General features: G+C 42.1%; 1 protein-coding gene across 1 annotated transcript in view; it reads left to right on the top strand.

Annotated features, from left to right (window-relative positions):
• The first annotated feature begins 591 nt into the window (after window positions 1–591).
• LOC108786592 (heparan-alpha-glucosaminide N-acetyltransferase-like) overlaps window positions 592–25,402 on the top strand; it is a 176,828-nt gene continuing 152,017 nt past the window's right edge. The window contains exons 1-4 of the mRNA XM_018555915.1: window positions 592–629; window positions 5,238–5,314; window positions 8,021–8,051; window positions 14,337–14,501. Of these exons, the coding sequence (XP_018411417.1) occupies window positions 592–629; window positions 5,238–5,314; window positions 8,021–8,051; window positions 14,337–14,501 (311 nt within the window). The remainder of the gene's footprint in view (window positions 630–5,237; window positions 5,315–8,020; window positions 8,052–14,336; window positions 14,502–25,402) is intronic.

Raw genomic sequence — 25,402 nt, forward strand, 5'->3', positions numbered from 1 at the left:
AGAGTAACATAGACACAAGCTAATAAGTGTCGTGCTTCTCCTTCAACTGTCAAGTCACATTCTGGGGGAGGGACAAGACCTGTAAGTATTACCTAACTGTAGCAGAGAAAACCAGGTCTTCTGCCCTGCCAGACAGCTGCATAATTCTAAAAACTGGATTAACAGAAAACCAAATTATTTGGACAGGTAAAATAGCTCCCTTTCTATGTATTTCACTTGCATATTCAGCTGTTTGCTTGGAGTTTAGCTTTACCTACATTTTCATTGAGGGAAGCCTGTACTGAGAATAATGCATAGATTGACATTGTTGACCTAAAATGCCAGTTACCTGTCTCTTACTGATCTAGAAAATATATACACATCAGTAAAATCAGAGGGCAATCAGAACTCCAAGTCTGCATACTTGTTCCAGGTCAGGGTTTTAGAAAGTACTGAAGACAGTGGCGTAACTATCACCATAGTGACCCTCACGGTCGTTATGGGGCCTGGGGCAGAGGGGGGCCAAGTCAGGAGGCTGGGGCCCAGCAGCTGAGGTGGAGGAGGCTGGGGCCTGGTGGCAGCGGCAGTGGAGGAGGAGGCCAGGGAGCGGCAATGGCAGTGGAGGTGGCTGAGAAGGCCGGGGCGCGGAGGTAGAGGAGGCCAGGGCCCATCAGCAGGTGGCTTGGGGCTGACAGGTAAGAGGAGCGCAGTGTGCAGAGAAAGGGACCCCGACCAGCCCACCTGGGACCCTTCGGAGCCCACCATAGGAAGTATATGATGGGCTCTGCAGGGTCACTCTCAAGTGGGTTGTGCAGGGTCCCTGGTATGTGTGGGGTCTCAGGTGGGCACTGAGGGGTCTATGGTGAGCTCTGCAGGGTCTCAGAAGGGCTCTGCTGGGTCTGAAGTGGGCTCTGCAGGGTCACTCTCAAGTGGGCTGTGTGGGGTCTCAGGAGAGCTGTGCAGTGACTCTGGTATGTGCAGGTTCTCAGGAGGGCTCTGCAGGTTTCTCAGGGGGGGCGCTGTGGGGTCTATAGTGGACTGTACAGGGTCTCAGGTGGGCTCTGCAGGGTCTCAAGTGGGCTCTGCAGTGTCTATGGTGGGCTCTGCAGGGTCACTCTCAGGTGGACTGTGTGGGGTCTCTGATAGGCTATGCAGGGTCTCTGGTATGTGCAGAATCTCAGGTGGGCTCTGCAGGGTCTATGGTGGGCTCTGCGGGGTTTCGAGTGGGCTCTGCGGGGTCTATGGTGGGCACTGCAGGGTCACTCTCAGGTGGGCTTTGTGGGGTTTCAGGTGGGCTCTTCAGGGTCTCTTGCATTTGCTGGGTCTTTGGTGGGCTGTGCAGAGTCTATGACCGGCTCTGCAGCAGTGAGCGGCAGAGTGATCTGCTCTTTGGGGGGGGGTCGGCAAACAAAATTTTGCTATAGGGCCCTGTAATTGCTAGTTACGCCCCTGACTGAAGCCACTGGATAATTATTGCAGCCAAGGAAATATCATCATCAGAAGAAGAGGGCAGCAATGAAAGCTGGTTGAAATCCTTTTGAAATTGACCTCCTTGTAAAAATGCTTATTATCTGGTTGTCTTTGTCTTTTGGCTCTTACAGAGTACTGGGCCCTGGTTGGGCAAAGTCTTGCACCTGACCTGTGGCTAGGTGCAAGGCTTTAGCCAATCAGGGCTCACAAGGCATAGTGCCTTGCGGGGCGCTCGGCGGATGAATAGCCCGCCGAACGACCCTGACAATTTGTGTGTTCGCCAAACACACGAACTGCCAATGTTCGAGTCGAACTCATGAACATCCAGCCCATGCCTATTGGAAAGAACTAAAGCAATCGGATTAGTATGACAGCCACTAAACTAGTATTTTCAGGACAGGTTAGCAATGGTATCTTCTATTCTTTCTCATTACAGGTTTTCTTTTAGATGCTGAAGTCAAAGTAGCTAAGTGCTAAGCCCCTCGTCTTTTCCACTTAGTGTGGACTGACTGATGCAAAAGAAACCACACCTCTACTTCACACAGTTGGACTTTTATATATGACTTTTATGCATTCACTCTGCTCCTTCTATAAAATGTTCCCCTACCTAACCTACCCCCATGATATGCTCCCTATGGTTTCTTCTCCTCTCCCCTGCTGTCTTTGACCTGTTCTCCATGACTGCTGTTTTTTGGATCATTAGGCCCCCATGTGGCACATTTTTCACCTCTTGATCATTTAACCAGTTAAGGACTTTGGTCATTATTACTGGGCCTGCTCTGCGTATCAGTAGTGCTGACAGTGACTCCTGTACGAATAAAGGATGCAGTCGTTGAATTGTATTCATGGATACATTATAACAAGATTCCCATTAAAGTGACCAAACATTTTTATGAAAAACCGGCACTCAGATGTGAAAAGTACAAAAGAAACTGATTGTAACGTAATTACAGCAACCAGGCAAAGGAATAAGAATTTTGCAGAGACTGCTGTAAATCCAGAATCCATTTCATTATGTACAGCAGCTTTTCAAAGCTCATTGGGGGAAGTGGATTGTTTTATGACAGAAAATAATTAGAAAATGAAATCTTGATTTGTTCTCTTCCATTTGTGCACTTCTCCTCTAGTTAACCCTTCTGCTGCAGACCGGTAAGATGCTTATGTAATGGTGTAATGGTGATATTGTGGAAATGTAGTCATCTTGGTATCTTATGGATCTTGTATCATGAAGTACTTTCAGTTGGCTTTATGATGTCTTAGATGCTTTATAGTATTAAGAGATAGAAGCACACTTATTGAAAATTGCTTAGAAATTGTTTCCTTTGCAATCTGTATTTAATATTTATTTTAAATACCCGGACCAAACAATATCAGCAAATTGGTAGGCAGAGTGCATAGGAAAGTTACAGAGTGTATGATTGATGGCAATATAAAAGTGTGGATGACAATCAGTTCTAGAGTGAAAATATGAGACCCACCAAACATGGTCGCATATGTATAAATGGCCAAACCACTGCATCAAAACAGTTCACAGATGGGACATTTTTCAGCAAAGTGTATATCTAGCCAGAATGTTTTTTTTGTTATGATGGAATGTGGAAGGGTTAGAACCTTTTTTGTTTTTTTGCTGATAATAAACCAAAACAGGCAGCACACCAATAATAGATCCTGGTGAAATATTTACTGAATTCCCCGATCAGCATGGAATATACACCAATGTTTTGAAGGCATGACTGCCTCCTCCTCCTATCTCTGTTTGTTACCTTGATAAAGGGTCCCGTTGTGCCCTCAAAACATCAGAGTATTTTTTTACTGGTATGGGACTTCAGTAAATCTTTCATCTCAATCTATTATGGGCAAGCTGTCTGGTTTGTATTATTATTGGATTTATGCGGCACCAGCTTTTGAAATTGAGCTACACTCTCTTATCCTTTACAGTTAAGGAAGGTGCCATCTTAGCCTTTATTTGGATTGCAGTTGCCATGGTGCTGCACACCATGATAGGCTATGACACAAGCCATTTGAGGGCCTTAAAGGACATTTCCACCTTTGCAGGGAGCATTTAAAAAAAACATATGCCAGCAATGCACACATAGAGTAGATGATGCTAGTATATGATGATCCTGGATAGAAGCACAAATACTTACTTTTTTTAGTTGTTTTCTCAGTCCTCTTGTGTGAAAATGGCCTCCTTGTGCTGTGACTAGAGTTCAGGATGTTGTGCTCAGTTAGAACTACAATGTAGGCGTGGAAACTACTTCTCCCACAATGCTTTGCTTCTTGTGCATGTGCTTCTGTGGGAAAACTCCCCCCAATTCATTACTATGCATAGTGGCCACACCTCCTGGGCAGTGCAAAGTGATCATTTACAACCATTGTAAGCTTCTGTCCAGTGTGTCATTATGTCTGTAAAATGTAGAAGTCTGTGGTGAAGACATCATAGTTACAAAATATTACAAGCTAAGTAAAGTTTTCTGGCAGCATTTATATTTGGACCAATCCCTTTAGTTCGACGTTTTCACTGTATACAAGGTTTTTATTACTGTGTGTATCCCAGCTGGGGAAAATCACCACCTCAATGTGTCCTGGTGATGATGGATACCAGGACAGGAAATGGTAGAAAGGTCAAAATTTTACAATTTTCACCGTAACATTTGAAGAGGGCGAATCTTCCAGTTATAGTGACAATTGACTAACAGGGGATTTCCCCAAATGTTGGAAAGATTTATTCTCATTTCCAGCTTTGTGTCCAGGACCAGCAGGATAAGCTTATAGTGTGGTCTGTAATTTAGTGATTATAGACTTTGGCAGTTATATTTTCTGTCTTAAAGGAGAACTATGGGGTCACGGGTTTTCCCCATAGTTCTCCTTAGGGTAACGGGAGGACACAAACTAGCGTCCTCCCGTCACCCTAAGCTCAGTATACCGCGAGCTACAATTCGTGGTATACTGAGACGCCGCAGCGGATCCCAACATCGATGTCGAGATCCGCCCAGCTGCGTGAGTGACAGCTGGCTCTGCCTATCTAGAGGCAGAGCCAGCTGTACCCGCCCCCTCCCCCGTCCGTTCCACCAGTCAGCGCTGGCGGATCGGAGCAGGGAGGGGTGAATCCATCCCCTCCCCTGTCACGGCATAGAGCCGTGACAAGATCGAGAAGTGAGCGAACACCGGCATGTGTTCGCTCACCTCCTGATCTACTGAACTGACCTGTGACAGTCTCATTGTCACAGGTCGGCTAGAACTATGAGGTGAGTGAAAAGCACTCACCTCATAGTTCTCCTTTAATGACAGGTCTTTCATTATGCATCGCCCACATATGACTTGACTTCTTTAGAGTTACCGGATACAAGGAGGAAGCAGGGATATGCAACTCACACTGCAAGTATAACCCAAGCTTTGGCACAGATATAAGGAAACAGGAGAACTGAACTTATGTAGAAGGATATACAGTATGATCTCATGTCTATGGAGAGCACCCAACCCCCCATTTTGGCTAGCTACAATAAAGAGGAGGGACATTGATTAGACAGTTTAGAAAACTTGCCCCATCACTATTTTCCTCTCTGAGATAAGTGGCATCATTAGTGTCTGCCAACAGCACTTATCTCTTTCCACAACCCCTCCACAAGCAACGTTGTTTATCTGGCCACCCTCTAATTCCATGGGTGGACTATCATATGTAACTCAGGTGTTGAGACTTCTTATATTGAATCTATTAAACAATACATTTATACTGATTCAATGCTTTGTCTGAATAGTTGCTTTAATATTGTTTCATTCTTGTCCAGCTTCTCTCTGACTCTAATGGTGTTTTGCAACTATGGAGGAGGCGGATATTGGTTCTTCCAGCACGCTCCTTGGAACGGTAAGCAAGATGTCCCATAAAAAAACAGCATCACAGCCCCCACAACTAAGAACCTTTTAAGCAAATCAGTAATCTCCTTATTGATCCATAAAAGAAAAGGAATTAATATGGACCACCATCAACTTAGTAGGTAGGGGTATTTAACAATGAACTCTGTGTCTTAACTTCATAAAAGCCACTTCGACAAATCAGCAGGACTATATTGATCCTGAAATAAGCTTGAGATTGCTAAATGTATTTTCTTGCTGCACTGAGGGCCATTATTTGCTTGATCTAAAATTTATTTGTTTAACCCTTGCATTCCTCTAACCAAGCTGGTGAGGTCAGTGATCAAAGTTTTTTAGAAAAGTATACTGTATATCAGTCTCAGTTTTCAGTTCTGCACATCATTTCATGAATATAATAGTTCTTGCTATTTTTTCTTACCTGTAGTGCTCGAGGCTGGATGACCATTTATATTCTCCAACTCTTCTCAATGGATCACTATGTACAGATTCTTTCAAATATTACTATCTAAAGCAGGGGTAGGCAACCTCGGCGCTCCAGCTGTGGTGAAACTGCAAATCCTATCATTGGGAGTCATGCCTCAGGCTGTCAGGGTCTTGCGATAACTCATGGGATATATAGTTCCAAAACAGCTGGAGTGACGAGGTTGCCTACCCCTGATCTAGCGTGACACAAATTCAGGGGGTTATAATTGGGTCATTGTCATTTTTTCAGGATAAACGTCCCGTTAAATATAATGGCTGTTGCAAATGATCATAAAGATAATTCATATACAGATTTATAGTCCTGTCCCTAGTGGGTTTCTGAATGTCAGGTAGTGCAGTCATAATCTTTGCTGGATGACTGCAAGGAAAGCAATTGTGGTAAAAGCCAACTAGAGAGCATTGCCAGATCTCTGACTTACACTGATATAATGTGAGCAGTATCAAACATGACACTGTACTAGTAAACAGAAATCACAGCTTTAGTGTTTGGCAAAGATTTTTTATAACTGAAAAAGTGGGAAAAAAAGCCCTGCATGCTCTTATTTCTAAACTTATCCTAACCCTTAGACTGACAATAACACTTTACCCCCTGACCTGAAAAACATAGCATACCCCTAAAATGAACCCTTAAAGATACAGTGTCACTGTGCTCATGTGAGGGTTCACAGGTCTAGCAGCCAATTGCTGAGCACTGTCACATGACTGAGTCAGTGAAGTCACAGCTCCCTCTGGCATTCAACACCATCCAACACTGGGTAACAGTGTTTCTTTAAAGTGGACAGGTATCAGCAGTATTTTTAAGTTATGTGCACACATGCTAAGTAGTGTTCACAGGGGCGTTCCTAGACATCTTGTTGAGGCTGGGAAGGGGGGTTTTCATTATGCACTTTTGGGGTAGGGGGAGCGGATTTGTTGCTCTTGGTGCATACCCAGGGGTGGAGGGTCAGTGTTGGCTTGTGGTGCACATACTTGTGGGATCATAGTGCATGGTATCCCAGCCAGCACACTGACATCAGTGGTTGCCAAATTGCTGGGCAAAATACCAGCCAGAGTGTCCCACTCAGCTCCTGGCAACCATGGACGTTAGTGAGCTGGGCAGGATGCCGGCCAGAGCATCACAGGTTGCTAAGAGCTCTTAGCAACCTGTGACGCTCTGGCCGGAAAAGGGGCAGCAGCCCCTGCCAACCCCCACTTGACCCATTGAGATGCAACCACCTCAGGCTGGCTCATTATAGGGACAGCCTTAAATGTAGCACTTGCAAGTATTTATTACCTCTCATGGAGATCAAAGTACTTCATCTGATTTTCTCTCCATAACAATGGCGCCACCCTTGTTCAGTCATCAACCAGGAACAGTGTTTACTTTCTTGACTTAGAATGCTGGCTTGATAGACAGATTCAGCAGATATGACGCCTACCATTCAAGATGGTGCTTGACACATGACTGAGCCCTTCTTGTTTTTATTGGAAACTAAAGGAACATCGAGAGATAGGAAATTAGATCATAACCAGAAATAACATCACAAGCATTATACCTAATACAACCACCTGGTGGCAGAACAGTTAGTCACAGTATAATATATGAGAATGATTGTTGCATGTATTTCTGTATGAACAGCATGCTAACAGGCTCGTAGATAACTCAAATATTATTCTGTGCAGATGAGGATTATAGGCTAAAGTGCAGCAAAATGTGAAAGGGGTTCAAAAGCTTGGGAAGTCTCCATCAGTCGTGAATCATTGATACAATTCTTGTTTCACCATTTATAAACAGTAAATGTATCAAAGTGATTGGTTCTGACGGATGTAACATTGTCTGTGTTAAATATACAATGAATGCTACTGATATGGATATCCAACCAGAGAATGGGATTGAGAAGTTAGGTGATGGACAGTAGATGTGGCTCAGTAGGGTGAGACAAGTATAAATGTGTAATTAATGAATGTGGCAAATCTGATGCGTTTGGCAAAACTGATAGTTTACTGCTTAAAAATATAGCTCATAGTGTTTGTCTTTAGAATAAAATGAAGGGGTATTCAAATATTTGTTACAGCTTACATAAATGTGTGGATATTTTCAAGTACCATATATTTGAAACTATTAGTGTGTTTTTTTTTATATATATGAAATCACTCTACTTACTGTTCTTGCCTTTCCCAGTGCCTACATTGTGTAAAATGTTCTAAAAGCCAGTCTGACATTTGTTTGTTGCAGGTCTGACAATAGCAGATTTGGTGATGCCATGGTAAGCAGCCTGTTGGGATATTTCTAAACTCTATGTTTAGTGGATGTCTGCACTGTAAAGAGAGTCTGATTTTATGCAGTTTTTTCTATATAAAAAAAAGAGTTATTTCCTAAGAAGAACATATCCTATAGCCATACTGTAATTATGCACTGACTGTGTGGAAAAGGATATTATTACTTCCTGCCATCATCATTTTCATTATTAGTCTAGGGGTGATATGTTCCATCCGCAGATAAGGGAGTAGTCATGGTTTGCTGGCTTGTTAAAGCTGAATTCCAAGGTAACAGCTCAGTACTATACACTATTGAAATATACAGTATAGCTTCACTGTATTTCTGTACATCCAGTTCTTCCAGACAGCACAATCTGCTTGCTGACCTGTCCTTTCCCTACTGCAGTTAAGCAAAACAGCTAGGTCACTTCTTTGAACCAGATTGTGATTGGACAATAAGGAGCAGGAGCAGCCTGAAGATGACTGCTCGCATTGCTATTTTCACCTGTCTGCGCATGTTACCTTTTATCACATGTGAATGCAGTACACCCAATTGGCTCCTACTGCTGCCCCTCTTTCCCAGTCTTAATCCTGCTGTAAAGGGAATTTCAAAAGGCTTAAATTCAGATTTATTTAAATTTGTCTATAATTTTTTTATTAAAACCCAAATTGGTTTGTCATATATACTTGGCATGCAGCTTTAATTCATTATTTAGAACACACAATTGAACCTGCTTTGGGCAAGTACAAGGGCCGGTGCACACCTAGGCGACACCCCACTGCGTACCTTTTTTCTGTGATACACGACACGTGGCTGTTTTTCGTGTTCAGAAGCACGGGAGGAATCGTGGCGGGAAACCATGCAATCCGCCCGGCGCAACTGGGGGGCCATTGGAAAATAATGGCACCCACAGCGCGATCGGTGCACACCTGGGTGGCATCGTGCACAATTGATGTGCAAACCTGGGCGACTCCTGACTGCGCGGCAATCCGCAAGGAATCGTGCACGATTGCCATGCGGTTGGGTGTCGCCTAGGTGTGCACCAGCCCTGACAGACACCACCAGGTCATCATTTTATTTCCAGAGATGGAAGCCTTTAAACTAGGAATACACTGAAATATCAGCGATCAGAAGTGATCACTGAATGTTTGCAAATACCTGAGGAAATAGTACGCTTACTGTGTCCCCAGTTATGAATGAATAGGAAGTGCTCTACATCGCTTCCTGTTAATTTATGATTGTGGACATAGTAACTGATACTATCTTCTCAATTTATGAATGGACAGGTGCAGTCAGTATAGACACTTCCTGTTCATTCATAACAGGGGCTGCAGAAAAAAAAGAGAATTAGGACTCTGTGTCTTCAATCTCTTTTTCTATTTTAAAAGGAAACAAGTAACACCTGATATTTCCCAAAAGCCCCTGATAGTAAAGTAAAATAATTAAAAAATAATCAAAATCAAATATTAAAAATAATGTAAAACATTCAAAAAAGCTTGGGAAAAAAAGTCATTTTCGGTTTCGGCCTGACAATCTTTTTTTTTTTTAGTTTTGGTCTAAAAATTTAATTTCAAAGCATCCCTACTTTAAACCCAATGCACTCGGTTATGCAAACTGCACACAGAGCTGACATGGTTGTTCTTTGTCCTGCCCTCTCCTGCCACACCCTAAGCCCTATTGTACACTGAGGTGCCTGCTACATTTAGTGGCCAGTAAATAGGCATGGGGAACTATGTCCAACTATGTAAGCTGTGGTTGAATTAGTCTTTGAAGATTCTGTTGCATTCAGCTCATAACATTTGAAGGTTCCTGGTCCAGTATACACGGAAATACCTACTTTATGATGATTCAAGATGCCACAGGTACACTATCAGGGAAAATAAACTTACATTAAATTATAGCAGGCCTGTATATGGTATCTTTAGGAGTTCCACAGCTAACTGAAGATATTTCATGTTTGGGGATAGCAGGTTAAGGTAGATGTTCACCTGGGACAACATAATTTTTATGAAAATAAGTAGACAATTGGCAACCTAAAAATAACCACATTGGCTTTGGGTGCAGGCCAATCGGTATTCACCATTGCCCAGTAAAATGGCTCCTGAAAGAGAATCCATAGCTTTTTATTGTATTTAAAAAATATTTACTAGGTTTGGGGGTGATAGTGGGGTGAGTAGAGCAAAGGCAGGGGTTCCTCTTTAAAGTGATACTAAACTCAGGTGATAAATCTTAAAAATGCATTCAGGTACCCTAACTAATAACAAATTGTATCTTATTTGTGTATCACTCAGCTGTAGATCCTCAAATCATCTCTGAATTCATGCTGACACTGTCCTCCTCTCTGGAGGGTGGCTACGTTTGTTCCCCATGATCCCTGTCTGTATAGTAAAGTAGCCACAGCTCCAAGCTCCCTCCCATGATGGACTACAATCTCACATTCAGTTTGCTAACTTGTATTGAGATTGTAGTTCATCACGGGAGTGAGCTTGGAGTGGTGGGTACTTTGTAACATAAACAGGGACTATGGGGAACAAGAGTAGCCACCCTCCAGAAGGATGGACGGTGTTGGAATGAATTCAAAGATGATTTGATGATCTACAGCTTGGTAATAAACAAATAAGATTTTTGTTAATAGTTAAGGTACATGAATGCATTTTTAGGATTTAACTCCTGTGTTTAGTGCCACGTTAAATGATTCCTTATTTAAGCCATGAGGGAAGAGTATAAGGGTGGCCAAGACCAGGTATCCAAAATACTGCATGAGCTCCAACATAGCGCTGACAGGCAAATTAGTCTGGCACCTCCACTTTCTGCATTGATTTGAGGAAATAAAGAAAACCTTACATCAGACGCTGATAAAATGCCAAAATACAGAAGGCATCCTAACCTAAGTTATAGAAGAGCGTGACTGGAATGTGCGTTTGTGTTATAGCTGGCTCAGTTATGAATGAGGTCTTTTCTAGAAATGAAATATCAGTTTTATCAACTCATATCTTTCTAGTCCAGATTTTATATTTAGACCTTACTGAACGAATTCAGATTTGATTCATTTAAGCAGCAAAATAATTATTCCTACCTGTACATAGTGGCTTCCATTAAATGCTTCATAGATGTTGTAACTTCTATTACTTGTAGATATGCATGGCCACCAAGGGAAATCAACTTCCAGAGCACAAGTCAGTCTGTGGTTGTGCACTGTAAATGAGCCCTCACTCAGTCAATGGACATTGCCAAACCCCTTGAGAGCCCAGGACTCTGCTTTCAAATGGAGATGGGAAGCCTGCCAGCCTATTGGATGGTGGAGGGGGCTAGAAGCCTAGATCAGAGGAATGCCAAAAATGCAGAGCTTTCATCTTTCCCCTTAATGACCACTAGCAAATATGACACAAGAGATGAGCCCTCTCTGTGTGATTGCGGTTATACAATAAACAGCATTAAGTCAATAATGTGATTGCCGTTGATTGAATGGGTCGGTAGGAAAATTATTACCCACTTTACAATCCATTAACATCCAGACACACATTATAGGGACAGGGCTGCCAGTTTAGAAAGTTGCTTACATCTATGTTATTTAGAGGCATTTAACATCTTCTGGCATGCAATGTACTTAGTACAGATATGTTCATGATATGGATTTGTCCTAGATGATGCATACAATTGTTTTCTTCTCTCTCTCTCTGCCTTTGTTGCGTCCCATAATCCACTGTAATGTGACTGTAGCAAGGGTAAAATGACATTAAATATATAAAGCTCCACATTCTCCAGGGGCTAGACGGGCCCAGCATTTATTCTTTTCATTACAAGAAAATGCTATACCTGGAGCATAAAAATTACCACATGGGACATTTGAGGTATTGTATTTATGTAGATGTTTATGATTCACCACTATCATAAATAACTCCCATTGTTTTTTAATAATACTTATTTTCGCCTTTGTACCATCCTTTGTTGTATCTCAGTGCTGCTGATCTCCCCAAGCCTCTTTGCTGCCACTTCCTGTCTACATATATGCACTCCAGGGTGGCTTTGTGCCATTTCTCAGGGTGGGTTTCCCCGTGGTGACAAGAGTAGACTGTGCCTCTGTAGAGTGTCAACATGGCCACTTGTAGTCTCCATTGGCAATACAGGAATACAACTGAGTGACACTGATAGAGCTTTGATACCCTATTTGTTACAGGTATTGATATAGTACTGACAATTTACACAGTGCTTTACATGCACATTCTAAGGTCCCTATCTCACATGCATACATAGAGGGCAAATTTGGACAGGAGCCAATGACCCTACTAGCATGTTTTTGGAGTGTGGAAACCCATGCAAGCCCAGGGAGAACATGCAAATTAGTGATCCGGCTACAATTTGAACCAGGGGCCCCCAGTGCTGCAAGGCAGCAGCACTAACCACTACGCCACTGTGCTGCCCACAGATGGAATAGAAGGAATAGAAGGACGTGCCTGAAAAAGGACATTAATGGCAAGATGACCAGGGAATATTTTCATAATTGCTGCAGATGTGTATATAAAACCTACCAATGAGCTTCTGTTATTTTTTTGTTCTGGCAAATATACTATTAGAAACATTTTATATCTACTTGATAAGTGCAAAAATACCTGTTGAGCATGTCAGGAATTCAGGTCTGCCCTGTGGTCTCTGCAAACTTCCTGTGGTATCTCAAAGAATTCTCTTAGTTTTTATCTTGGACTGGAGAACTATTAGGCCTTACTGTATATGGTAGAGATCTTAAAGTGGGAATGGCTGAGTAGTTTTGCAAAAGACACTGGGCAGGGCTGACACTACTTAGTCCACAAAAATGTTGTGTGTTGCCAGCCCACAACCAGGGCTAAAAAGCTGAGTGCACTTCAGACACATCAATAGGGTCTTTAAAGGGATAAATATGCATGCATTGCAGACATGTACTGCATTTTTTAAATTTCACCTTGACATACACTTTAAAAATACTAATAATGACTTTTAAATAGGGATGCACCGAATTACTGGCAGCCAAAACATTTCAGCTGAAATTTTCGGTTTCAGTATCGACTGGACACATTTTGAATTTTTGGCTTCCGCCACAAATTTTCACTGACACTGTCCTTCCTTCTGGAGGGTGGCTACTTTTGTTCCCCATGGTCCCTGTGTGTGTGTTGTAAAGAAGCCACCACTCCAAGCTCACTTCCTTGATGGGCTACAATCTGAATACAAATTAGTAAACTAAATATAAGATTATAGTCCATCCCGGGAGAGAGCTTGGAGCAAAAGTACAAAACAACAAAGAACAAAGAACAAAAGTAGCCACCCTCCAGAAGAAAGGGCAGTGTCAGCATGAATTTAGAGATGATTTGATGATCTACAGTCGAGTGATCCACAAATTTTGTATGGGGTCCCTTTGATCTCTAGTTACACCCCTTGCAGAGCCCAATTCAGATCCCACGCAGCCCACCTGAGGGTGACCCTGCAGAGCCCACCATATACTCTCTAAGGTGGGCTCTGCAGGGTCACCCTCAGGTGATCCTCCACTGCTGGGTCCAGCCTGCTCCACAGTCGCTGCTGGCTCTCACTGACTCAGTAGCGGCTGTGGAGAGGAATGCGCCGCTGCACAGATCACTGTCAGTGATCTGAACAGTGGCACATTTCTCTTCACAGCCACCAGTGACAGCCAGCAGCCTGAGATGCCAAAGCAACTCAGGCAGCCCGTAGAGCATCAGGAATGTCCTGGCCGGGCCCCCCTGTGCCCCGGGCCCCATAGCAGCTGCCTAGGTCGCTATGGTGATTGTTACGCCACTGTACTTGAATGACTTTTAAGTTTTATCTCCTGAGTTTAGTGTCACTTTAATGTGCCTTCCTCAGTCAGCAAGAGGCTGTGTTCACTACTCTATGCTGTATGCAGGTGTCACTGCTCATTGACCTCTTACCACTAAACACATCTGGAATGCTTCTTGAAGCCTTTTAGTTATGCCTGGTTCTCTACAAAGTGTCTATTAGCACTGACAAGAAACACGGAAAGCTGTGTACACAAAGAGAACAATTTGTGGTATGGTAGAAGGCATTTTGTTCACTTTTACTAGGTAGACAGAACTAAGCAGAACAGTAACAATGTGAGTATAGGCTAGAAAAGATTCCTGAAGCAAGGTGGAATAATAATGTAAAAACGTTAGGTTGTGAAAGTTACCTGATATTAGGGTTCTTTTTTCAAATACTGCATTCTTTTATTACAGTACAAACAGTTTAATATATCTGCCCTGCCATAAAATATGTGTTTTACAGATATGTATACAATTATTTTTTCCCCCAGGTTTGTCTTCATCATTGGCACATCCGTGGCTCTGGCATTCAGCTCTTTGATGAAAAAGGGAGTCCATCGGTTCCAGCTTCTGCGCAAGCTAACATGGAGGACATGTGTACTTATGGCCATTGGAGTTTTCTTCATCAACTATGGACCAGCAGATGGCCCATGTAAGTTGAATCTGAAAACAGATTCTTGTAACCCCACTTTGTGCAAAACACAAAGGCACTTTTCCATAACACCTGGAAAGTTAAGGAAAGAAATCTTGTTCAGCCATATACTAATACCTATTTTTTCCTTAAAGGATTTTAATTAATATTACTGGAATCACAGACAGTGATTGCCATTCCAGGTCATGTGCACATAAGCTCTATGGACCAGAAATTGATCTTTAATGAGCAATTCATTTAGCACCAAGTGAAAACAATCAGTAAGCTACTAATAGGTTTAGCTATAGCAGTTATCTATAAGTAAAGTTCGCTTAGCTAAACGTTCACTGAGGGCCCAATCACCCCGGATCTGTTGCGTTGCAATCCATTTTTCAACAGATGCTTATGTAAGGGCACCAAAAAATGAATGGGTGTGAATGGGGGTTGTTCGCATTAGCACCATTCTGTTGCATTGCTCTGAAAAATAAGGTTTTCAGAGCAAGAACATCACTACTTTTTTCAGTGCAACGTAACACAATGGAACCAGTGTGAACTACCTCCATTGACACCTATTCATTTTTCGAGGTCGTAACGCAATGGATTGGAAGGAAATCGGGAAGGTACAATTGTAAGTTGAACTTCATTGAAGGCTATTGGAGCTGAAACTTGTAAATTTTTTCTGGCCTTTTGTAAGGCCAGTTTGCAAGCTACTGTTAAAAAAGGGCATGGGTAGCTGGGCACTACCATGAGGGACATGAACCAATGCCAAACTTTTTTTTTTTTTAAACTCCGTTTAGTGGGGAGGTTTTTTTAAACTTATGGTAATACACAATTCTTTTAAATAACATGCTTGGTAAATGCCTTAAACCTGCACATGACATTGCGTACCATGGGCATATTGTATACGGAATGTACAGCACAGTGTACAGAATGAGGCAGTGTGAAATATAATATGCACAACTAGGTGTATAGAATACATATAGAATAGACATATGAAATGAGTTTGTGTGGTATAGGGAAGAGGAGGTGCAAAATAGGGTACATACAGCATGGCAAATGGAGAGTACTAGCAAAGATATTACCTTAATAGAATGATTGTGGCCCCCTTCAGACCTCCATTAGCGTAGACCCGCGATTGATTGCAGTGACAGGCTAGCCAATTGGTCCCCCGGTCAGGGTCCCAATGTTGAGAAGAGGTGTGTGCCTCTTTAGTTATATTGTGCCCCTTTCAGACCTACATCAGTGTGGATTCACATGGATTGTTGTGGCAACAAAGTCGATCAGTCCCCTGGTAGCAGGGATGAGAAGAGGTGTTTGCTTTTTATGGTAAGGTGTGCCCCATTCAGTCCTCCCATCAGCGTGGACCTGCAGTGATTGCAGTGTCAGACAGCTCAGCTGTCACTTGTAAACAAGCAGTCGTGGCAGAGAGATACTTACATCACTTCATCTGCCAGGCTCTGCATTAGATGATGCTATCAGTTAGTGCCCAGTGTAAGTGGTGTAGCCTCCTCTGCTCTGGCTCTTTGTTTACATGTGGCAGCAGTGATCAGCAGCACTGTCACTGTGGGTCCACGCTTAAGTTAGGGCTCAATGGGGCAAAGTCTAACTAAAAGGGGAAGGGAAGAGCACTGTCCTGTCCCTGAGTGGTGCGGCACCCACCTAATGTGGTGCCCAGGGCATGTGCCCTGCCTACCATACCCTAGATATGCTACTGTGCGCACTTGTACAATATATATACAAAATCCATACCAGATCATTATCCAGAAATGCAGCCTGCCTGGCCAGGAAAGGGGGACAGTGAGCATGTGCTTTTTTCCACCTTCTCAGCCAAAAAAAAACCTAATAGGGTTTCTAACCATTCCCTATTCCAAACCTAATCCAAACTGCATAAAAGGATAGTTACAGAAAGTTTATCTTACCTTGCCTCAATCAATTCACATCACCTTTCCCTGGTTTCCATTTCATGGCCACATATATTATAATACACAATAATCTGTTCTTGAATTAGTAGAGGGAGAAATAGAATTATCTAGAAAGTGCTCGGTTATCTTACACTGTTTGCAACTTTCATTTTCATTTGCAGCACCCACCTGATCCAATCTGAGCATAGTTTGAGACAGTCTGGGGAGGAACAGACCATTCCCTTACTTTGGAGAAAATGGAAGGCAGTGTTTGTTTTTGTGTACCACTTCTGTGTGATCACAGCTGGTCCTGGTTGCTAAATGGTGAAGTAGACATCACACTGACCAGCATTTTTTCTGCCCACCTTAGGGCCGTAGGAAGGGCAGGGCGAGTGAGGCACTGGAGGCATGGAGATGCTGGGCTTAAATAGCCTGTTTGGTGCCACAATACGTCGGAAGTGCACATACCCGCGTGCCTGCACAATGGTGAATGCACTGTGGGCCATGCCATGCGTGTGCGCAATTACCTTCACACGGGCTTCCTGACACACAGCCTACAGCTTTTTCTTGGATCCCCGCTGCTCTCCCCCCGCCCCCAGGAAAATGTCCAACTCACAGAGACCTCCAACACCCGTCAATTCGCCTGCGCAGCCACCCCAGAGAAGTATCAAGCTCTACAACCTGCGGCAGTGTGCCTGTGCGGGCACCCGATGCCACAAGCCTCTGTACTTGCCAGTGCTTGCCATTCATTTAGAATAGAGGCTGCAGAAAAAGAGGATGAGGACTCTGTCCTCAATTACTTTTTCTATTTCAAAAGGGAAATCTCAGGGATCTGTTTAGACCCCTGATATTTCCCCAAAAGCACTGCCCCCCCCAAGAGTAAAAAAAACATTATGATAGAAAAATTATAATACAATTTTTTTTAAAAATACCTCCACATGCTGGAGGCTGGATGCCTGACATCACATGACATCACATGTGCACAGCATTGGGTGATGTCACTGACCTGTAGGGGGGCACAATTTTCTGTTCCGCGCTCAAAAGGAGCTAGCTTTGGCTCTGGCCGACCTCAACAACAGAGAGCTAGACTTCATCACAAAACATCTGCAGCTTAGTTGTGCTGAAATAATGACTTAATTACAACCAGTAGAAGATCGTGCAGTGGAAAGGTGTTAGATTCATTGAGGGTAAAATAACAATTTAATTCCATGTTCGGCAAATGTGAGAGGTGCTATGATACAAGCTGAGCTTAAGCTTCAGAAGGGGTCAGTTACTGTGATTTGAGCAAAGGCAGTAAAGATGATGTTTGGCCCACAGCCCAAACTAAGCTGCACATAAGAAAAGTATCAATATATCTCCACTATTCCATATTCACCTAGACATATAACATAAATAATTTAGTCAAATAGGGCCAATACATGCATGTGAGCTATTTTATCAGACAGGACTAAACTCTACAAACTACCTTTTAGCTCTCTATCCATGCATTTGTCTCTTCTCTCCGGTCTATGTAAATATCCTTTTTTTTTTAAATATAGAGCACACTGCTTGACACATTGTAAAACATGACTGATTTCTTCACTTACAGATAACTCCATGAGAAAGGAAAGCAGGTAATTGGTGCTGCTAAGTTTTAATTTATTATCACAGTGATCATGTGACCAGGAACCATGAATATTCACCCTACCCCCCCAAACAAAATCTTATTTTTTTCAAGACTCAGCTAGTTGTGCTGAAATGGTAATATAAAGAAAATGTTTATTAGAATTAAAGTTATATTTATTATTAATATAATACTTTTCTCATTTTATTTATCATTTTCCCCACTATAATGTGGTGACCACTCTGCAACAAAAGTGACAGCTATTTGGACAAATTATAAGACTGCCAAGGGTGCTTGATTTTCTATATCAACTATCTTTTAAGATTCAAACCATGGGAATAAAAGGTGACCTTTGTAAGCACCTCTGGCGTTGTTACACCTTGTTCCAACCCAGTGGAAGACCACCAAAATGGCCCTGTGAGTAGAACCATTTTACTGCCCAGGTAGATAGATCATAAAACCTTGAATTCTCTCGTGGTTCATAATATGCTAATTGGGTCAGACAGCCAAATTCCCCCCACACTTCCAGTCCAAATAGTGTCAAAACTAAATGGGAGCAGCAGTGTGCATGTTTCAGTTTTCAGAAGGAGATACACACTGTACATCACCATTTGGAGGTAACAACCCAGAAACATGGTTGGGACATCATAAAGTTTCACCTGTCATGAATTGTGCAGTATTCAGACACCAGGAGAGGGTCCCAGTACCTGCCACACCCACATCTGGCATAAATTGGCCCCTAAGTTTCAAAGGACCCTTGTGCAGCTTTGGGCCCCACTGCAAGAGGTAAGAACATTTTTTACCCAGAAATGTTCTTAAATTTGTACCTTTTGATTTTAGCGTGGAGTTCAGTTTTGAGTGTTCGAGACATTTTGCAGCAGTGCACATCTGAGTCCAAACACAGACTGACAACGCAAAAAAATAGAAGATGCAGAACATGAATGCATTGTCAGTGTTCTCCAGAGATACCTGCGGCCACTGGGATGGCAAATCTCAGAGCTATGAAGTCATCTATATTGGGAGAAAGACACGTGTGAGCTGGCTGCAAAATATGTTCCGCGTGAACTAATCTCTACTAGTTACCATATTCAGCCAAACCTATAAATATTGTAGGATTTTATGTTCTTAGTTATTCAGATATTATCCACTTTGCTTTCAAACCCATTTACACCCATTCAGCTGTTCCGACAGTTCATTTGCAGAAACTGACACTTAATGGGCATTGTTAGTGAGATGAGACTCTATGTCCGGAATACACCAGAGGGAGGAGAAATATTATTAGTGATAATGTATTTACTGTAACATTCTCTCGGTTTTCAATTTGCCTCTTATTATCCCTCTCTTATTGCTTTTTCCTGCATTATCCTGAAAGCTTCAGCAATTGTAATGAACTTTTTAATTTTTCCGTGGGATCCATACAGACAAATAATTGCAGAACTATTTAAACCTGGCCATACACCAGTAGAATTTAGTTTGAAAAAAATAATTTTCAGAACGTTAGTTCGATTCTCTACTAGTTAATGGGGACAAACTAATGATCGATTTTGACCATAATGACAAAAAAAAGTGAAGGAGTACAGAAGCCCTTCGGTTCGACAGAACCAAAGGGCAGAGGCAGCCGAAGTGAGCCGAAGGATCAGCCGAAGCTATGGCTGGATCCTTTGGCTCTTTAGACAATAACCCCCTTCATGTTCTGATGAGTTTGTTCACATGGATGTTTTTATGGAAATCTTTCAGTGTATGGCCAGCTTAACTCTATCAGGAAATTTCTTTTAAAGGTAATCAACATTCAGCTAGCCAGCCCAGTAATATATTGCTATCCCCCATGTACCTCCCCCCACAATTATACCAGGCAAGCTGTTTGGGTAGTTTGGAGACTTGTCGTTTATATTAGACCCTTATAAACTGAGAAATCTTCCCAGCAGTCATTTCTCCTTTATTTTTTATTTTTTTTACTATAGATATACTTTTTCAGGTCTGTGGGTAAAAAGGATCATGTTAAACATTTAATTACTTTTCCCTATAAAATCAATGTGCACAGGTAGATGAAATGTATTTATTATATAATTGAGGCATTTTAAAGGGTGTGAGGTGCATAGAATTCTCTATAAAATTAGATCAGTTTAGGCAGACATTTAAGGGTAGTAGTGATCTCTTATTCTGCCACATATTTATCTCCTCCATTTCATTATAGTACTTCAACCCTTAACAATTAACTTTACCCTATAAATGTAAACTTAGCCCTTAAAGTATATGTAAGCATTAACTAAATAAAAACTAGTTTGCTTAAAGTGACACTTTAAGTGTTACTGGCTACTTTTGTTCTCCATGGTCCCTGTGTGTGTTGTAAAGTAGTCACCATTCCAAGCTTGCTCCTGTCATAGACTACAATCTCACATTTACAGGGTTATTAAGTAGAAAGCCGAAGGATTAAGCTGAACCTTCGGCTCACTTTGGCTGCGGGAAGCCTTCGGTTCACCCAAACTGAAGGGATGCTGTACAGGCTATTTGCAATAGCCCGTACAGCAGCCGAAGGCAGCTGAAGCACTCAGCCGAGCCGAACGCATAAGCTTCGGCTTGGCTGAGCCGAAGACACAGCTGGGGCAGGGAGAACGTTCTGCTGAAACGCTAAGGGTGCTTTGTCGGGGGCACCTTGTCCCCATGGCGATAGGGACACGGGTCTCTTCCCCACAACCCTGGCCCGGTCGTTGCAGGGGTCCGTGGGCAGGGGGGCTTATTTGCATCGGGGTACCCCTCTAATAAAGGGGCACCAAGCTGCTGCCCTCCCCTTGTGAATGAGTAAGGGGTACTTGTACCCAAAAATGTATTTAAATGAACAAAAAACACGAAAACTTTTTGACCAGTCCTTTAACCTCTTCACCACCCATGACGGGATAATCCCCTCATGAAGTCTGAAGGGGTTAAACAGACTAAAATCCGCCGGGAGTCTGTTCAGCTTTGTAGAGCCGGTGGCCATCTTTACAGTAGATACGATAAATGGGCCACTGCCCGACACCACCACCGTGTTTCCCGGGCTCCGCTGCCCCTCCTACAGGCCCGGTACCAGCTTCTTGGGTGTTGGTGGGAAGCTGGGGAGGAGATCGGTGAACGTGAGCTGTCACTGCCAATATGCTATCACATGGGGGGCTTGTAAGCCCCCCTATGTGATATCAATTAAAGTTAAAAAAAAGTTTTAAAAATAATATAAAATAAATTTAATGTAACAATAGTAAAAAATGTTTAAAGTCCCCCTGCAAGCATGCGTGTAAACACACATCGGATGCGTCTATATACAAAAAAACAACGATTGCGCTACACATGTTCGGTATCGCCGCACTCGCCAGAGTAAGAGAGCAATAATTCTAGGGCCAGTATTTACATGCATTTCTAAACTGATGGCCTGTAGGGGCTTTTAAAAAAAAAATATTTTATGAGTTCCATCAATTATCAAATGCCAAAGCATAACAAAAGATCACCAAAGATCATGCTCATGTCAGACGTCATAAAAAAAAAAAAAAAAGAGAAACAAACAGAAAAAAGACAATACGAGATAAAGCATAGCATGTAAAAATTGTACAATTGCAAAAAGGTGGCACAGCAATGTAGGGGCTTTTAAAGCATTGTCTGTGAACTTTTTGGGGTACTGAATTCAGTCGCAGTTTCACAGATGCAAACAATGTTAAACCTGGACATGTTGGGTATCTATTTACTCGTTGTAACCTCATCTTTTATATTTTAGAAAAAAATGGTTTTATATAGTATTTTGGGATACTAAATTTAACTTAAGTGCATTTTTTCACTAAATTTTGGGGTTTGATAATAAGTTGCACTAATGTCAAGCAACATAAAAATGTGCAACTGCCACCAATTTATTCTATAAATTGTCTTGGCTTTCAGAAAATATATAATATTTAGGGGCTTTAAGTAATTGTCAGGCCTAAAATGTGGATTATAGCATGGGTGCAAAAAATTTAAAAAAGGCCTTTGTCCTTAAGGGATTAATTAGAGAGAAAAAAAAAAAGGATCCAACGTTGTAATCCATGGGTCAATAAAGATGACCGATTGGCACCAATTCATCCCCATGGGGAGAAGGTGCTTTTCCTTTTGTCCCTCCCTTTCCGTCCCTTCCAGGGGAGTGGCCAGATTAAGGGTCTGATTTGGAATTTTAGGCAGGGACCCTAAGTTGTTTCAATTTTTGGTCAGTGAGGTTTCCCCTAAATGGCCTGGTATTACTTTTGTGGGGAACCCCGCGCATATTTTTACATTTTTAACTTGGGGGGTCTCTCCTAATATTCCTACCAGACCTAAAAGGTCTGGTATGATTTGGGAGGGGGACCCCATGATGATTTTTGTGTTTTTAGTCTGTTTACATGGCTTTTTTAAATATTCTGTACGCTCCTGCTGTTGGATCGGCTGAAGCAAACGTGTTCTTCACTTCACCAAAGGGATCCGAAGCCAGCCGATACACAGCTGAAAACAGCCTTACAGGGCTGAAGTGAATAGCTTACTTCACTTGAGGTGAACTTGGCTTACTTTACTTTGGAGCGATTATTCACTTGGTTGCCTTCAGCAGCTTAGTGAATAAGCCCTTTAGTTTACTAATTTGTATTGAGATCGTAGTCCACTACAGGAGCGAGCTTGGAGCGGTGGCTACTTTACAGCAGAAACAGAGACCATGGGGAACAAAACAAGCCACCCTCCAGAAGGAAGGACAGTGTCAGTACCAATTCAGAGATTATTATTATTATTACCGTATACAGGATTTATATAGCGCCAACAGTTTGCGCAGCGGTTTACAATATAAGGAAGACATTACAATCACAATACCATTCAAGACAAGATGGTAAGGAGGGCCCTGCCCATGAGGGCTTACAGTCTAAAAGGGAGGGGCAAGTGATACATGAGGAGGTAGCTGTGAGGGGATGAATTGAGGATGATTTGAGGATCTACAGATACACAAATAATATTCTTTGTTATTGGTTAATGAACTTGGATGCGTTTTTAAGATTTAACTCCTGAGTTTAGTGTCACTTTAAGCACTGTGTATGAACAACTCCATATTTTAATATAATGTTTGTCTTTACCTATTTTCATCTTTTGTTGCATCTCAGTGCTTCTGATCTCCTACAACTTCTTTGTAGCCGCTTATTGTCTACATACATGCTCTGTAGTGATGCTTTCATGGTATTTCTTAGAGTGGGTTTCCTGATGGCAACACCAGTGGATTATGTCCATGTTATTACATTGGCTTAATCCATTGCTGTCACCATCAGGAAACCCACCCTAAGGAATGCTATAAAAGAATCGTTAGAGTGCAGGCAGTCTATGGTTCAGCAATTGAGATTTTGTATATTTTTTCTGCAAGATGTATGTTGAAGTTGTATTGATATTGAAAATGTACTGTATACAAGCCCCCTATGTGATAGCATACTAGTTATGACAGGTACTTTTTAAGGTGACACTAGGGGTCTAGTAGAACCCTAGTGTCACCTTTCCACTTCAAAGAAGCTATTGGAGCACAGATTGCGCTCCAATAGCTCCTTCTCCGGCTTCTATAGTCAAGCAATGACAGCTAACAGACCAGAAGTGATGCACTCAGCATCGCCTCTGGTCCCATTCAGTGGGGAGGAGATCAGCAAATGCATGTTCGAGAGGCTTCTTCCCACTTCCCGCCGACACCCATGAGGCCAGTCCTGGGACCACAGGAGGGGCAGCAGAGCCCAGATAGCAAGACGTTGGGGGTTGGGTGGGGGGTGCACGACACCGGCCCCTGGAAGCATATGTTAAAGCCTATATGTGATTTTAGTGATTGGGTTTACATTTACCTGAACTCAAAAAGAAGTATGGTGCATCTTGTGTGTATTGCCGGATTAGATTAAAATGCTTCACCCTGCTTTAAAGCCAAACTGCTATTTCACTGTTATATGAAAACATAAATCTTGTATACCTAACTAGTAATAAAACTGTTTTACTTACTTTGGTGTAATGAGAGAGCAGCTAATCCACAAGGCTGTAAAATGATCATATGGCAACCACAGGCATTCAAAACACCAACTGAAGAGTATTTTATAGAAGGTTCTGCATTTTTTTTTTTAAACTTAAATTGGAATAAAAAGACAATTTAGGTTATACAAATGCCAGTTTCTCAGTCTCTTTCTGGTCCATGCTTCTCTTTGTACACTATGTTGTATTGCTAGATGCTTACAAATATTAATCACAGTAAATATTGACAGCAGTATTATGGCTGCGGGAAGCATTTTTCCTGTAATTGCATATAAATAATTTGATGTTGTTAATCCAGTGTAATAAACTGTCATGTGTCTAAAGCCCTACATCATGAGTTCAGCATCAGACAATTTCTTAATGGTCCAATATTGACCTGTGATACAAGGCAGTAGCGAATTATTGCAATGCCTGCAATATGCGTATTATCAAACTTGTTTGGAAAGTCTTTCTAAGGTTAATCAGCCCAATGAATGTAGCGTGACTAGATGACCATAATTTTTTAAAATATTTAAAGTACTTTTTGTCAAACACCTGGTTATTAATCAGGTTAAGGTGTCACCACAGCATTGCTTCTTTTGCATCTTGCTCCCCTACTCAATGAACCCCTATAATGCTCAATAATCTGGTCTTCTCTCTTCCAGAGCTTGTAATTCTGTAAACCAGGGAGTCCCAAGTTCCCAGCTCAGCAACATAGGGATGGCACATATCTTAATATGCACATTCCAGTACCACTGTGCTTTAATTATGCTTATCGCTGATCTTTCAATATTTTCCCCCCTGATCAATCTGCCCTCAAGACATCCTTTCAAAGCACAGAGGTGGCACATCACAGATTTACTAGCAATAGAATGCAATACTAACCAAGTATACCATGAAAGCATGTCTCAGCCTGGTGGCAAGGCAATATGGGAAAATTATATACAACGTGATTTAAGATAAACACATGGGGGTGCCATGCCAGCTGCTCCAGTTTTGATAAATTCCCCTCATAATATTTTCTGACTTCAGCATGGTAGAAATTTGTCTAAGCTTGCCTATGAACCAGCAGATTAGCAATTTAACATAGATGTGCTTTTCACCAATGGTTATAGCATGGAAACCTATATGAGCTTTTTGAACATTCCATTTCAATACTATGGGCAATAGTATGGCGATTTGTCTACCCTTTGCGGATATAACAGCATCCACTTTTCTGGGAAGGTTCTCCACAAAATTTTAAAGTGTGTCTGTTGGAATTTGAGCCCCTTCATCTAATAGAGTATTAGTTGGATGAGAAAACCTGGCTAGTAATTGGTATTTCAATTTATCTCTAAGTAGTTTAATAGGGTTAGGGGCCGGGTTCTGTACATGGCATTTAAGTTGTTTTATCCTAGACTTATCAAACCGTGTCTTTATGGACTTAGCTTTATGCACAGA

Source organism: Nanorana parkeri, unplaced genomic scaffold (genome assembly GCF_000935625.1).
Source record: "Nanorana parkeri isolate BGI_ZX_2015 unplaced genomic scaffold, ASM93562v1 scaffold218, whole genome shotgun sequence".
Classification (NCBI taxonomy): Eukaryota; Metazoa; Chordata; class Amphibia; order Anura; family Dicroglossidae; genus Nanorana; species Nanorana parkeri.